This window comes from Amblyomma maculatum, chromosome 1 (genome assembly GCF_055883805.1).
Source record: "Amblyomma maculatum isolate TAMU_Amacu chromosome 1, ASM5588380v1, whole genome shotgun sequence".
Taxonomy (NCBI): domain Eukaryota; kingdom Metazoa; phylum Arthropoda; class Arachnida; order Ixodida; family Ixodidae; genus Amblyomma; species Amblyomma maculatum.
Window position 1 is genome coordinate 380700958 of NC_139344.1, and position 11112 is coordinate 380712069.

The 11112-nt window shown below is 43.9% G+C and overlaps 1 protein-coding gene across 1 annotated transcript; it reads left to right on the plus strand.

Moving 5' to 3' along the window:
• Positions 1-415: 415 nt before the first annotated feature.
• LOC146208362 (uncharacterized) lies at positions 416-6869 on the plus strand (the record flags this gene model as incomplete). Its single annotated transcript, XM_084578438.1, has 3 exons — positions 416-548; positions 2878-3524; positions 5922-6869. Coding segments are annotated over 3 exons (1728 nt in total), but the record flags the coding sequence as incomplete, so codon positions are not given.
• Between the last annotated feature and the right edge of the window lie 4243 nt (positions 6870-11112).

Sequence of the window (11112 nt, forward strand, 5' to 3'; positions counted from 1 at the left end):
CATACCTACCCGGTACATTACTGCGCTTTACACGCCAGCCGTAATAATGGTATAAGCGCTACCGAGCTGTGATATTTTATCACATGGGAGAAAATCCGGGAAGCTGCATTTCGTTCATCCGTGCGCCCGGACTATCTGTACGTTTTCTAGAACATTCCCCCCCCCCCCCCCCCCCCTTCCCCCTTTACTTTTTTTTTCCTGCAGTAGTCTGCTCGACGGTCTATAAATATATCCCCCGGCAGTGCTTTTCAATCTGGTGCCCTGCCGGAAAGGAAGTGATAAGAATGTGTAAACGGTTCCGGACATCTCAGTATGCCAAAGAAACAAGCCAAAGAAAGAAAAACAGCCCGGATGTTGCTCCTAATTCGTGCAGTAAATCGTTTTTTCACTCTGTCGCCCTCATTTCATTTCCTCCTCATCGCCGTCCTTACAGGTCTTGACCTTCCTGGTTTCAATCGCGCTGGCTGCCGCTGGTTCGAGAAGTTCGAGTCGAGGCTACTCGACGCCAGTCGGGAGCTACGGTGATTCGTCGTATGGATCGTACAAAGGTAAGCAAACAACCTCCTGCCCTTCCTGAAACAAGGCTTGGGAAACGGGGCATTCATATTAATGCTGACTTACGAGAACAAAACTCACACTTTAGAACGTACATGTTTGACACATTTTTGAATCCAAAAAGTATGGTTCACTCAACGCTGACTCAGTTCGTCCCCTGCACAAAATTCGCTGCAAGAGCTGCTTCGGTAATGAACGATATTCTACTATACGATGAATAGAAACTAAAAGATGGCAAGCAGGAATAATGTTGCTAGGTGAAGCCAAAATACATTCAGTATGCACAGGTGAAGTCTTGAACGCTTCTTTTTACTTTTTCTGCTTGCTTTTGTCTCTACAAAGCAGGCAGACATAATTGCTCAATAAAGGAAATGAAATTACAAAATGGGGCATTCGATAAGGTACCGAGAGGTTTATTTGGTTTCTAGTAAAAGGCCTAATTACTTATGTGTGAATTCTGTAGTAAGCCCTCATGGTAAAATTAGAGGAGTATCAATAACAACCCTGCGCTTGTATTCATATAAGGACATAGGGATAATACCAGGCCCGGTAAAGTGGTAGCGAATAGTGGCTGTTCAGTTACAATAACTTAAAAATGCTTAAAAACTTAAAACTCAAAATAACTTTTAATAATTTAAAAATATTTGACAAGCATCCTGCCAAGAGATTAACAACTGTAATTATTTTTCAGTGCTAGAAAAGTTGTCACGTGTCACCTAAAGCTGGAGCATCTGTAGATCTGCGGAGCAGCTTGAGCATTTTGGAAACTTCTAGACTTGACATCATCTGATTTATTATTGCTCTTAATATTTATATGTATATTCAAAAAACAAACTGCTATAAAAACCGCACTTCTCAGTGCCCGCCCGTCGCGTTGCCTTTATCTACAAGGTGTCAGGGAACCTCTTACTGAGCATACATTGCACAGGCTCGCACTAAAGAAACTCAAAATAGAATATCATACAGTCAAAGCACACTCTGGCACTCACATACACAAAGAATATCTCCTCTAAAAAGGCGATAAAAATGTCTAAAAACAAGACTTTTACGATAGAACTTGTAATCATACATATAAACTTCCAGAGCGCTCACTTTTGCAGCGAAGGAATTCAAACTGCATATTTCAAGAAATTTTAAACTTTGCTTCACCCTGTTTTGCATGTGGTGAAACCACTGGCAAGTGCCAGCTCTGAAAGTTTTTTGAGTTGAAACTTTGAGGCGTCTTTAATCAATCACGCAGCTACGGGCACTTTCGCGGAAAGTTGTGGACCTGTGCTGGCAGTAAAGAGAGAATATTAAGCGCAGTCAGCCTTGTTTTTGTAGCCATATCAGATGAAACAACTATATTTCGATCATCGAAGTAGGGAATGGGAGAACGTTTTCCCTTATGATCTAGGTTATTTCAAACTTTGAGCAACTCCTTCCAAAAAAGCAAGAATGCACTGTTCGTTGAAAATACTACCAAAAACAATTATGCAAGGGAGCCCGTCACAGCAAAACAAATGCATGAAAAGAGCCAGATGAGAACTCTCATTTTATTATTAAAACAGGAGTACATGCCCTCCGTAAACATATTTTATCTGAGACCCGTACAGGGTCATCGCAACAACTTAGCTCAAATAACAGACCTCGTAGACATATCTATTCACGGCCCATTCTGTTAACATTTCCAGCACGTTTGACTCTTTTTTGGAGAATCTACTGTGGTTGATACTTCTGGAGCTCAGGCATCTACTAAGTGCGTCTATTAAGTGCGTCTATTAGTACGTCTTATTTTTATATTCGCACAATCTTTCACTAGAGCTGCAGAATCGCTGATATTTGTGTAGCGCAGAATGTTCATTATAGTGTTATTTAGTTCGCCTGAAACGAGCAGTTGTTGCCTCTACAACGTTTACTTTGGTGACAAAAAGATATCCTGAAGATAGCGGGTAACTTTAAAGCTTTAGAGCACTCAAGTGCCATGCTCCTGTTTCAGTATTCTCTATTTCAGTTGAAACTTGCTCTATCGGAAATCTCTTTTTGCGCTCAAACCCCATAAGCTAAATTTGTACTGTCAAACATGAGCAGTTCAAGGGGATAGGCTAAGAATTGTGTCGGGAAAAGAGTATCTTGAATTGTATGTAAGTCGGAATACTTTCTGCACGTACGACCAAAAATCAGCGTTCTTATCAAGTCGTTGGTTATAAAGTTTAATAAGAACGTTCTGGCACTGCTTGCGGCAGGCAAATACAATTAAGCGATTTCTATTGCGCAGCTTGTTGTCACCCCGAAGGCTTATATACTGTCTCAGCCACTGTCGTTATTCTCCCATATATGCAGGCAGCAAGTCGTCTCGCCTCTCCTACGCTTCTATCCCGGGAGATGTGACCCAAGCAGACCTGAGTCTGGGCTCTTCCAAAGTCGCCAAGGGCATTCTGCTCTCCATACGCGTCGTCAATCCCGACGAGGGCTCCGGACAGCCTACGTACGCAGCCCAGGTACCCATCCACTTTTCTGGAGGACGCGTAACCACGGGACCCGTCGTCTACGGACGGGAGCAGCCTTGTCCAGAGGACCACATCCACGGCAGCCGGCAACTGCACAGCATAGTCGGAGGTTACTCCAGTGGTTCGCGAGGAGGACGCGGCTACTCGACCCCCGCGTACCAAAACGCTCTGTCGGCCGCCAAAAGTTACAGCGTCAGCCAGCAAATCCAGGTTGGGGTGCCGAGCACCGCCAAGACGTACCAGTACCACGGCCAGTCGTACGCAGTGCCAGTCAACGCCGTCCCGGCCACGGCGTCACAGGAGGATGCCAAGTCGTACGTCGCGTACGCCGGTCAGTCGTCTGGTGGTCCACATTACCAGAGTTACCAGGTCGCACAGGCTCCGTCAGCGGGCTATACCAGCGGAGCTGTGACGCAGGCCGTCAATGAAGGGAAGGGGTACGGCGGAGCTGCTGCGTACGGGCAAGGACACGCTTACCAGGTAAGTTGCATCTTAGAAGATGAAAATTGTAAACGCAGTTAATGCTTACAAAAAGAAAAGTCACGTTAGAGTTAATCCGGAGGCCGGGTTAGCGGCTGGAATCATGATCTTCGAATGCCCAATTGACCAGATACGTGGCCAGCATTGCTTTTTTTTTTTTTCGGGAAAGGCTGACGTTGGAGTTTGTTCATTAACGCTGTATTATTTAATTTGATCTTGAAGAATTTTGGAGATCGTACACTAGCTCATAAATTTCACATATATAGGATAGAAAATGGAACTCGTTCCGAGCAATGTAATGAGGACTCAGGGACTAATAAATATTGGAGATTGATCCCTGCCTGAATTTTCGATTAGTTTTAAAGCACGTTCAATTCAATGATAAGTGTTAAGCATGCTGGCACAAAAAGGTTCACTTGGAAGCCACAACGATTGTTTCAGTGTTAGCATATCAGTCTGTTAGCGTGTCTAATTAAAAAAAAAAATTAGGAGAGGGAAAAGGGGGGGGGGGTGAAGGCTCGAAAGAGAACTTGAACCAGCAAGAAAGGATACTTCTTTATACTGGGTACCGATAGCCGGGAGATTGGCTTTGATGTAAAAAGTAGATCTTTAATAACGCCTTCAGTAGTTCAATCTTAGCAGTCTAAATATAAATATTTTTTTCTTTTCTAAAGCACGGCTTGCATCTCGAGTCAATCATGAAGTAGTATACTGCCTTAGTGGGCGCCTTTGCAACGCCAAATGTCTTCACAGAGAAATCTAGGCAACGAAATAATTCTCAACAAAAGTAGCATCTTTTTATTCAAATGAATCTTGTCTTCGTAAGGGTGCAAATCAGCACATAGTTTGCAAACTACGAGGATGAAAGAAGCCGAAAGAGCTATAAAACTTCGTGCGGAAAGGAGGAGGAGGAGTAAACAACTTTATATTTGAAGTAAAAAGATGTGTTTGAGCTATTGCATCCCGAGACGAATACCCTTGGCCCAGGAGCCCTCTGGTTCACGCTTCTCGTTTGGAATGGTTGACCAATCAAAGCTGGCCGGTCAGACCTAGCAGTGAACATAGGGCAGGGCTCAGGACAGAAGGCATTGCCTCATCCATCATAAGAATTCCGGCAACTGCTCAGGCGGTACATAAAAAAAAAAGGATGAAGATTTTATAGGGGTATTATTCGCAAAGCAAATTATTTGTAAAAATCAGTAACACTGAATAAACATGATTTTTGTTGTCTCATTGTAGTTTAGGCAAGATCTGTCAGGCGTCCGCAGCACGCCAATCAAATTCATGTTGCTCATATTTGCATGATTGCGGAGCATACATAGTTCAACAGTCTGCAAATGTAAATCCGTGTTTGCTGGTGGTGCTCAGGCCAGAGTGCTGAGAGATTTTACATTGCATTTTTTTTAACCATTCACTGGAGACGGGCGTATCGCCACTCAAAGACAGTGTGAAGATGCGACAAATTTTATTTCCCGCTCTTAACGGAGCGTTACTCCGTTATATAATTACAGAAACGGTCTTTTATAACATGCCTACGAAAAAAAAAAATAATAAGAGGCTAAGCGGCGAGAGATGCAGCAGGCTTGCTGGAATATAAATTCATGCTTAAGGTATCCCTAATGGCAAGATAGTGCGAAGTTTCTCTGGCCGTAATAGTGGGTCGGCAACTAGTGCAGCCGCTTAAAATTTTCTTTATTTGCAGCGTTTGCTTTCCTACATGCAGTTTTGTAGTCGAACATTCAGAAACCAGTCTATAGTTCAGTCTATTACAATCTATATTTTAGTCTATTTTTTCTTCAATATTTCACTGAAGTGACCAATAGCGTTAAAATACTGCAAGTTCATAGCTTTTATCCGAGGTTTGTGAAGCAGCTGTGAATTTAGTTAAATTTGGCATGGTCTCTTGCTGTTTTTATGCAAGATTTCTTTTCCTGCCCGGCGCACTTCATTTTTTCACTCTATAATGAAACGCAATTAATGATGAAAGCCTGAATGCACATATTCTTTAACCGATGTTTTCATTATATGGGCATGTGAGAATTAAATTGAAGGGCAAGATTAAACGGCCGGCAATAAACTTTAAAGACATAAACGAATACAAGGGTGTTTGTGTTCCTTACTTTTTCAGAAGGGCTGGGCTGTCTTAAAATGGCTTGGAAAGAAGAAGTAAGCTGCACTGCGTACAAAAATCGGGCAGTGACATCAATAACAATGTAGATATGAACACGATTGACATGCCCAAAAATGTGGGAATGCGAATCCTGCCCCCGTGCACACTGATAGTGATCCTGGCTGTTTGTTTCCATTTGACAGTAGTATCTCATCACATTTACTCGTATTCTACACGCATCGTTGAGAAAGAATCAGAACAAAAGTTTTGTCTCTCTTCTTCTCTAGGTCGTCGCACAAGGAGGTGACGGCCAAGAGCACGTCTACGTGACGGCGCACCCTGGCGCGCACGGCGCGCACGGAGGGCATGGCGGACATGGCGCTACAGCCGTCGCTCAGAAGGGCTACACGCAGTACGCCGTCCAGGACGCGTACAGCGTTGAAGCGTCGCCGGCAAAATCCTACAGCGGTGAGGCCGGCGGTGCGTCTGGGAACGCTATCAGCGGCCAGCAGGTTTCGTACGAGGTGACGGACGGTGGTCACGGCAAGGCGGGCTACGGTGGCGGACCGACAGCGGTGGCCTACGCGGCGGCTCCGGCCTACGGTGGACCGAGCTACGGAGGTGGCGGCGCTGGAGGTGCCAGCTACAGCGCTGTCGTAGGACGCGGATACACGACTACTGGAGGACCAAGCTACGGCGGCTCGGCTGGACCAAGCTACGGTGTGCCTTCAGCGCCTGGAGGGTACGATAAGCCAGGGTACCAGGTCACCGCCTACCCCGGAGCACAGCCGACGTACGGAGTGAATGTCGCAGCGTTCAAGGCGGCGGCAGCCGCAAGGGGATATGGCGCCTATGGAGGAGGAGGAGGGGGAGGAGGAAGCAGCGGAGGCGAAGAGCAGACCATCATTGTATCAGCGGACTCGCCTGCTGCTGGCGATGGCGGCAAGTCGTACACAGCGTACCAGGGAGCGGCGGGACCGTCATACCAAGCAGCTGGCGGGGCTCAGTACAAGCCCGGGCAGCCGCAGCAGCAGCAGCACAGTGGCCCTCAGCAGGCCGCGTTCAACAGATACACTCACCCGGGGTCCTATTACTCGGGCACCTCGTTCGCGGAGGCGAACAGGCTTGCCCTACAAAAGTACAATGCTCTTCTGAGCCGAGCAGCGTCGATGGTTGGAGGCCCACAAAATCTTAAAGCTGTTACGGCACGGTACAACATCCCGTGGAATTGGTAGGTATTGCTATGTGTTAATTTCACTACAAACCGGGAACCGGATAGGGCACGAAATTATTCTTTTATTTTTGTTTAACGAAAGCACAAATCTTTTCACGACTCCACTCCAAGGTGAAAGAAAAAAAAAAAAAAAAGCCCGTACATGAGGAGACGGCGTGCTTTGCCATGGTGGTTCGCGTTGAATTCCGCGATTATCTAAGATATCCCTGCTTACGACTTCAAAATGAATACTTAGCCTAATAGTTCTTGCAATGCGGATTTTTCTACAGTATGCAGTGCAGATTTTAATGTCACAAAAAGCGAAATAAAATTCCTTGTTCATGTTGTCGCCCGCGATGTATGAAAAACTTCAACAAACTACATGAGTCGGTGAGATCATGACGTAAATATTTTCGCCGAATTTCATTTGATCTAGCCTTTATACCTAAAAATAACAAGTAGAGAGCGGGGATGTCTTCTGCTGGCTTCTTCATTTACAGTCTCCATGACCTGAACCACAGAAAAAATATGAACCAAATTATTTACCAATTTGGTTAAAATATATGGAGCCATTTCAGAAATTCTCTCTTGGTGTTGCGTCGTAGGCTGAACTGTTAAGAAAAGACGACAATATAAGATTATTCGTTGCAGCATTAGAAGAGAACAAAAACGTTGTCGGATCAGGAATAGGTCGTACAATCCCATGCTCTGCATAACATGTTGAAGTAGACTCACGGGCATCCTACACACTACACGTGAAAGATGCGTCTTATTATATCAGTTCCGCATTGCGTGTTTGGTTTCCCACTGTACTGTGTGTGAAAAGATTGCTTGCATTGAGCTGTTAGAAGGAAGTGATTTTTAAACGCCAAAGATTTCCTCTCATCAGCCGCGACAAGTTGCAAGAAGTAGCGGAGCCAAAACATTTCATGAAACGAACTGGCGGACAAACTGCTGAACGGGTTCACTTGATTTTATGGCAAGGGCAAAGTACAGAATTCGCGGCTACGTTTTTTTCTAACCTATTGCAATACTCATACGTCGTCAGCAGGTTCTCTTAAATGTAGCTGTTGATTCGTGGGTTATATTCCTAGAATATTAACCGCCACTGGCTTTTTGTTGAGGCTTGCAGCAGTAAGACATCGAATAAACTTACGCATCCTAAAACTGGCAAAAGGCAAGTTTCTTAAGCAAATACCTTTCAAAAAGGCAGTGTCTTGGTCTTCGCTATCCATTGTTTGCTCTTGTTCGCTCGGTCGAAGCACTGCACCATTTTTTTGGCCCATTTTTAATATGTCAGGAATTTCAGAATGGGCAAAGAAGAAAATGTGCGAATTCATTGAAATGAATACATCGTTGGGAATGACGGTAACCAAAGATCGGAATCCAACCTAGAATGGTTCGCAATGACGGATGATTGTTTCAGTACACTGTTTCTTAGTGCAGCACTTCGAAATGAGAAGCTTGCATGCGGCATCTTGCGGATGGTTGAGGTCTGCACTATGGATATATCGGTACTCGAGTTCATTAGTATTAATAATAGGCTTTATTTCTTAGACTGGCAGTTAAAGTAGTTGTTTCGTACTAAGGCGTGACCTAAAGAGAAGTTCAGTCTGCGGGAGTTGCGTATATCGGTTTGATAGAATTTATCACGACCACGATACGGAAAAAAGCAGGAGACGTCGACTATAAACGCAACTCTGCAGTTACTTGTACTGTTGCAGCTATTATGAGGCTCTTTTTTTTTAGTAAGTGTAAGTGGCTGCTCGATTGGGAAATATCTATATTCTTGCCCGTCACGATGGCGTTAGGTCTTCACCAAAACGCGGGACATTGGGGATGTCTCACTTGTTAAACGTTAATTGTTTTAAAACTTTCTTCTCTGATATCGAAATCTCTGAGGTTGAAGCAAAGCATGCCAGTCTCGACAGGCTGTCAAATATCTTCGAGAGACTGTACAGCAGACGCCTAGATGGGTGTTCTGTTGGCTTTTGTTAGAAATCAGTGCACAAACACAGAGATTTATTGAAAGAACTAAGTACATCTTAACACTTCCACGTTCTGCCGCTCTTCCCACGGTAGCTGCACAAATTAAAACGGACGTACGGGGTAAACAGTGAACAAAATGCATATTCCTCGTAGTGATCAGCAAGCTTTGCAAGCATGACGGAGCGTCCTCAGTAAACTTTCACGCACCCAACAATTGTGAGGCACAACAGAAAGCACTTGAACACTGATCTAATAACAAATCACCATTTTAATGTGACATAGCAGTATTTTAGAAGCTTGGCTATGATCATAAGAAAACGTTTCGCGGAACTAACCTGCAGTGATGCTTCTCTTATCAAAATTCGTGTTCATATTTCATGTCAATCTAGGAATCCCTCAGTACGAGATAGCAGATTAAGACGAGGTCGCCATAGGTAAAGAGAAAATTAAGTGCCTTATCTCGATTTGTGCTTCTTAGTGACGGAGACTGCCACCTCTCAAATAAGTTGTTTTCTTCTTCTTCACGTACTATGGCATCCGAGTGAAGTGCACTCTGTGAATAACAGAAAGTAACCATCCCTTGACTGTTGCTTTCAGATGGACCAAAGTATGAAATCTTGGGAAAACGAAAACTAATATGGGGTGACCAGGCGCCGCCTCAACAAGCCACTCTGCCTCATCTGTTGACGACTAAAAGAAAAAAAAAAAAGCTACTTGTTTATCAGTGGCAAAAGTGGCTGCCGGGAATCCCTTGTACAGTATTTCTGTAAGATAGAACGTTTTTTAGTACCTGTGCTGTTCACAATTTCGCCTGTGTTACCATGTGTCGCCGTGTACATTTTCAATGTCATTAATAAAACAAACGAAAACGAACAATCAACTTCAGTGCAAGTTACACTTCCTTAACGAACACACATTTTGTTAACGGGCAAACCCGGATATGCTGAACAGATTTTTCCATCAAAATTTCACCTGGTAAAGCTTATAATTCAGCACAAATATGAGGGCACCCATTCGCTAGTTTGGTGTTATTGGAGAGCTCATGATTTGATGTAAAATCATGGCCTTGCTTATCTTTTTACGCGGCATGAAAAAATATTGTTCCGGGTGATACAGCATGCTGAATACAACCACCGCTGGTATTATATTTCTCTCCCGTGAGAATGAAAGTGTAATGTAATCCCGGTTTTCTGGACACATGTATGGCTGGCTGTAGTGTAACTGTTCTGAACTAATTTTCAATCTGCACATTTTTTCAATATAATTGATAGCTAGATGACAACATTGTTGACAGTGGGCCCTACTTCTGAAAATGGGTTTTTGGTACCTTCAAAACAAACATAGGTGAAATAGAGCATTCTGCATTATGGGCCACTAGCGGCAGTAACCTTCTTTACTTAGCCGCCAGCTTTGGTGGATAAACTTCTAAGCTGCTGACACATTTTCGGGCAGAATCCGGCGATGAAAACACTCTTCGTGGGGTGTTACAACAGCGCAGCTTTCAGCAAAACAAGGTCGTGCAAATTTTGTACACGACAAAACTTCTTCCATCGTTAGAGTTAGAGTGTAATCGTTTTCTTGCTCTTACAGGCTGGAAACGTCACATTAAAGCATAGCATGAGAAACCTCAATATAATTTAATTTATTCTCGTTTCTTTTCCTTTAATAGAAAGTCGACAATTAAGCACCAAGTATTACGTCCACTCAGGTCCAAAGAGTAACCAAAAATGCAGCTCCATTATAATAACATATATATATTTTTTTTTCAGGCAAACACATTTGAATTAACTTCACCTCGGCTACAGATAGGAAGCGTGCTCACTGCTGAATTGAGATATTTGCTTCCTTAATCTCGAGCTGGTGCATTATTTTTTAAAGAGAACATGTAGCCCTTACACATCATGAATGTCATCATCATGTCGGTGATAAAACTAGGGGGAAGAGAAGGTAGAGAAGATATTGGGAAGATCTCTCTGAAGATAAAAGAGGTGATTAAAAGGTTACACCGGCGCGTTTCAAGTGTGGGCAGAGATCAATAAAGATTGTTTTGCAAGTTTTTCCCAAAGCCAAGAGTGTGCATGCCCCAAACGACACTGCTGAGAAGCGATTACTTCTCTCGCAGGAGAGTATTTAAAGACAGCCCTTTATCCTCCAAGTTCGTGATGTCAAACCGATGATTTTTACGGCCAGACCTGTTCATACGACATCATATTTGGCCGGCCTGTCACTGCAAGGAGCATATGGAATGCGTAAATGTCACCGGTCTTCTAGCAGTG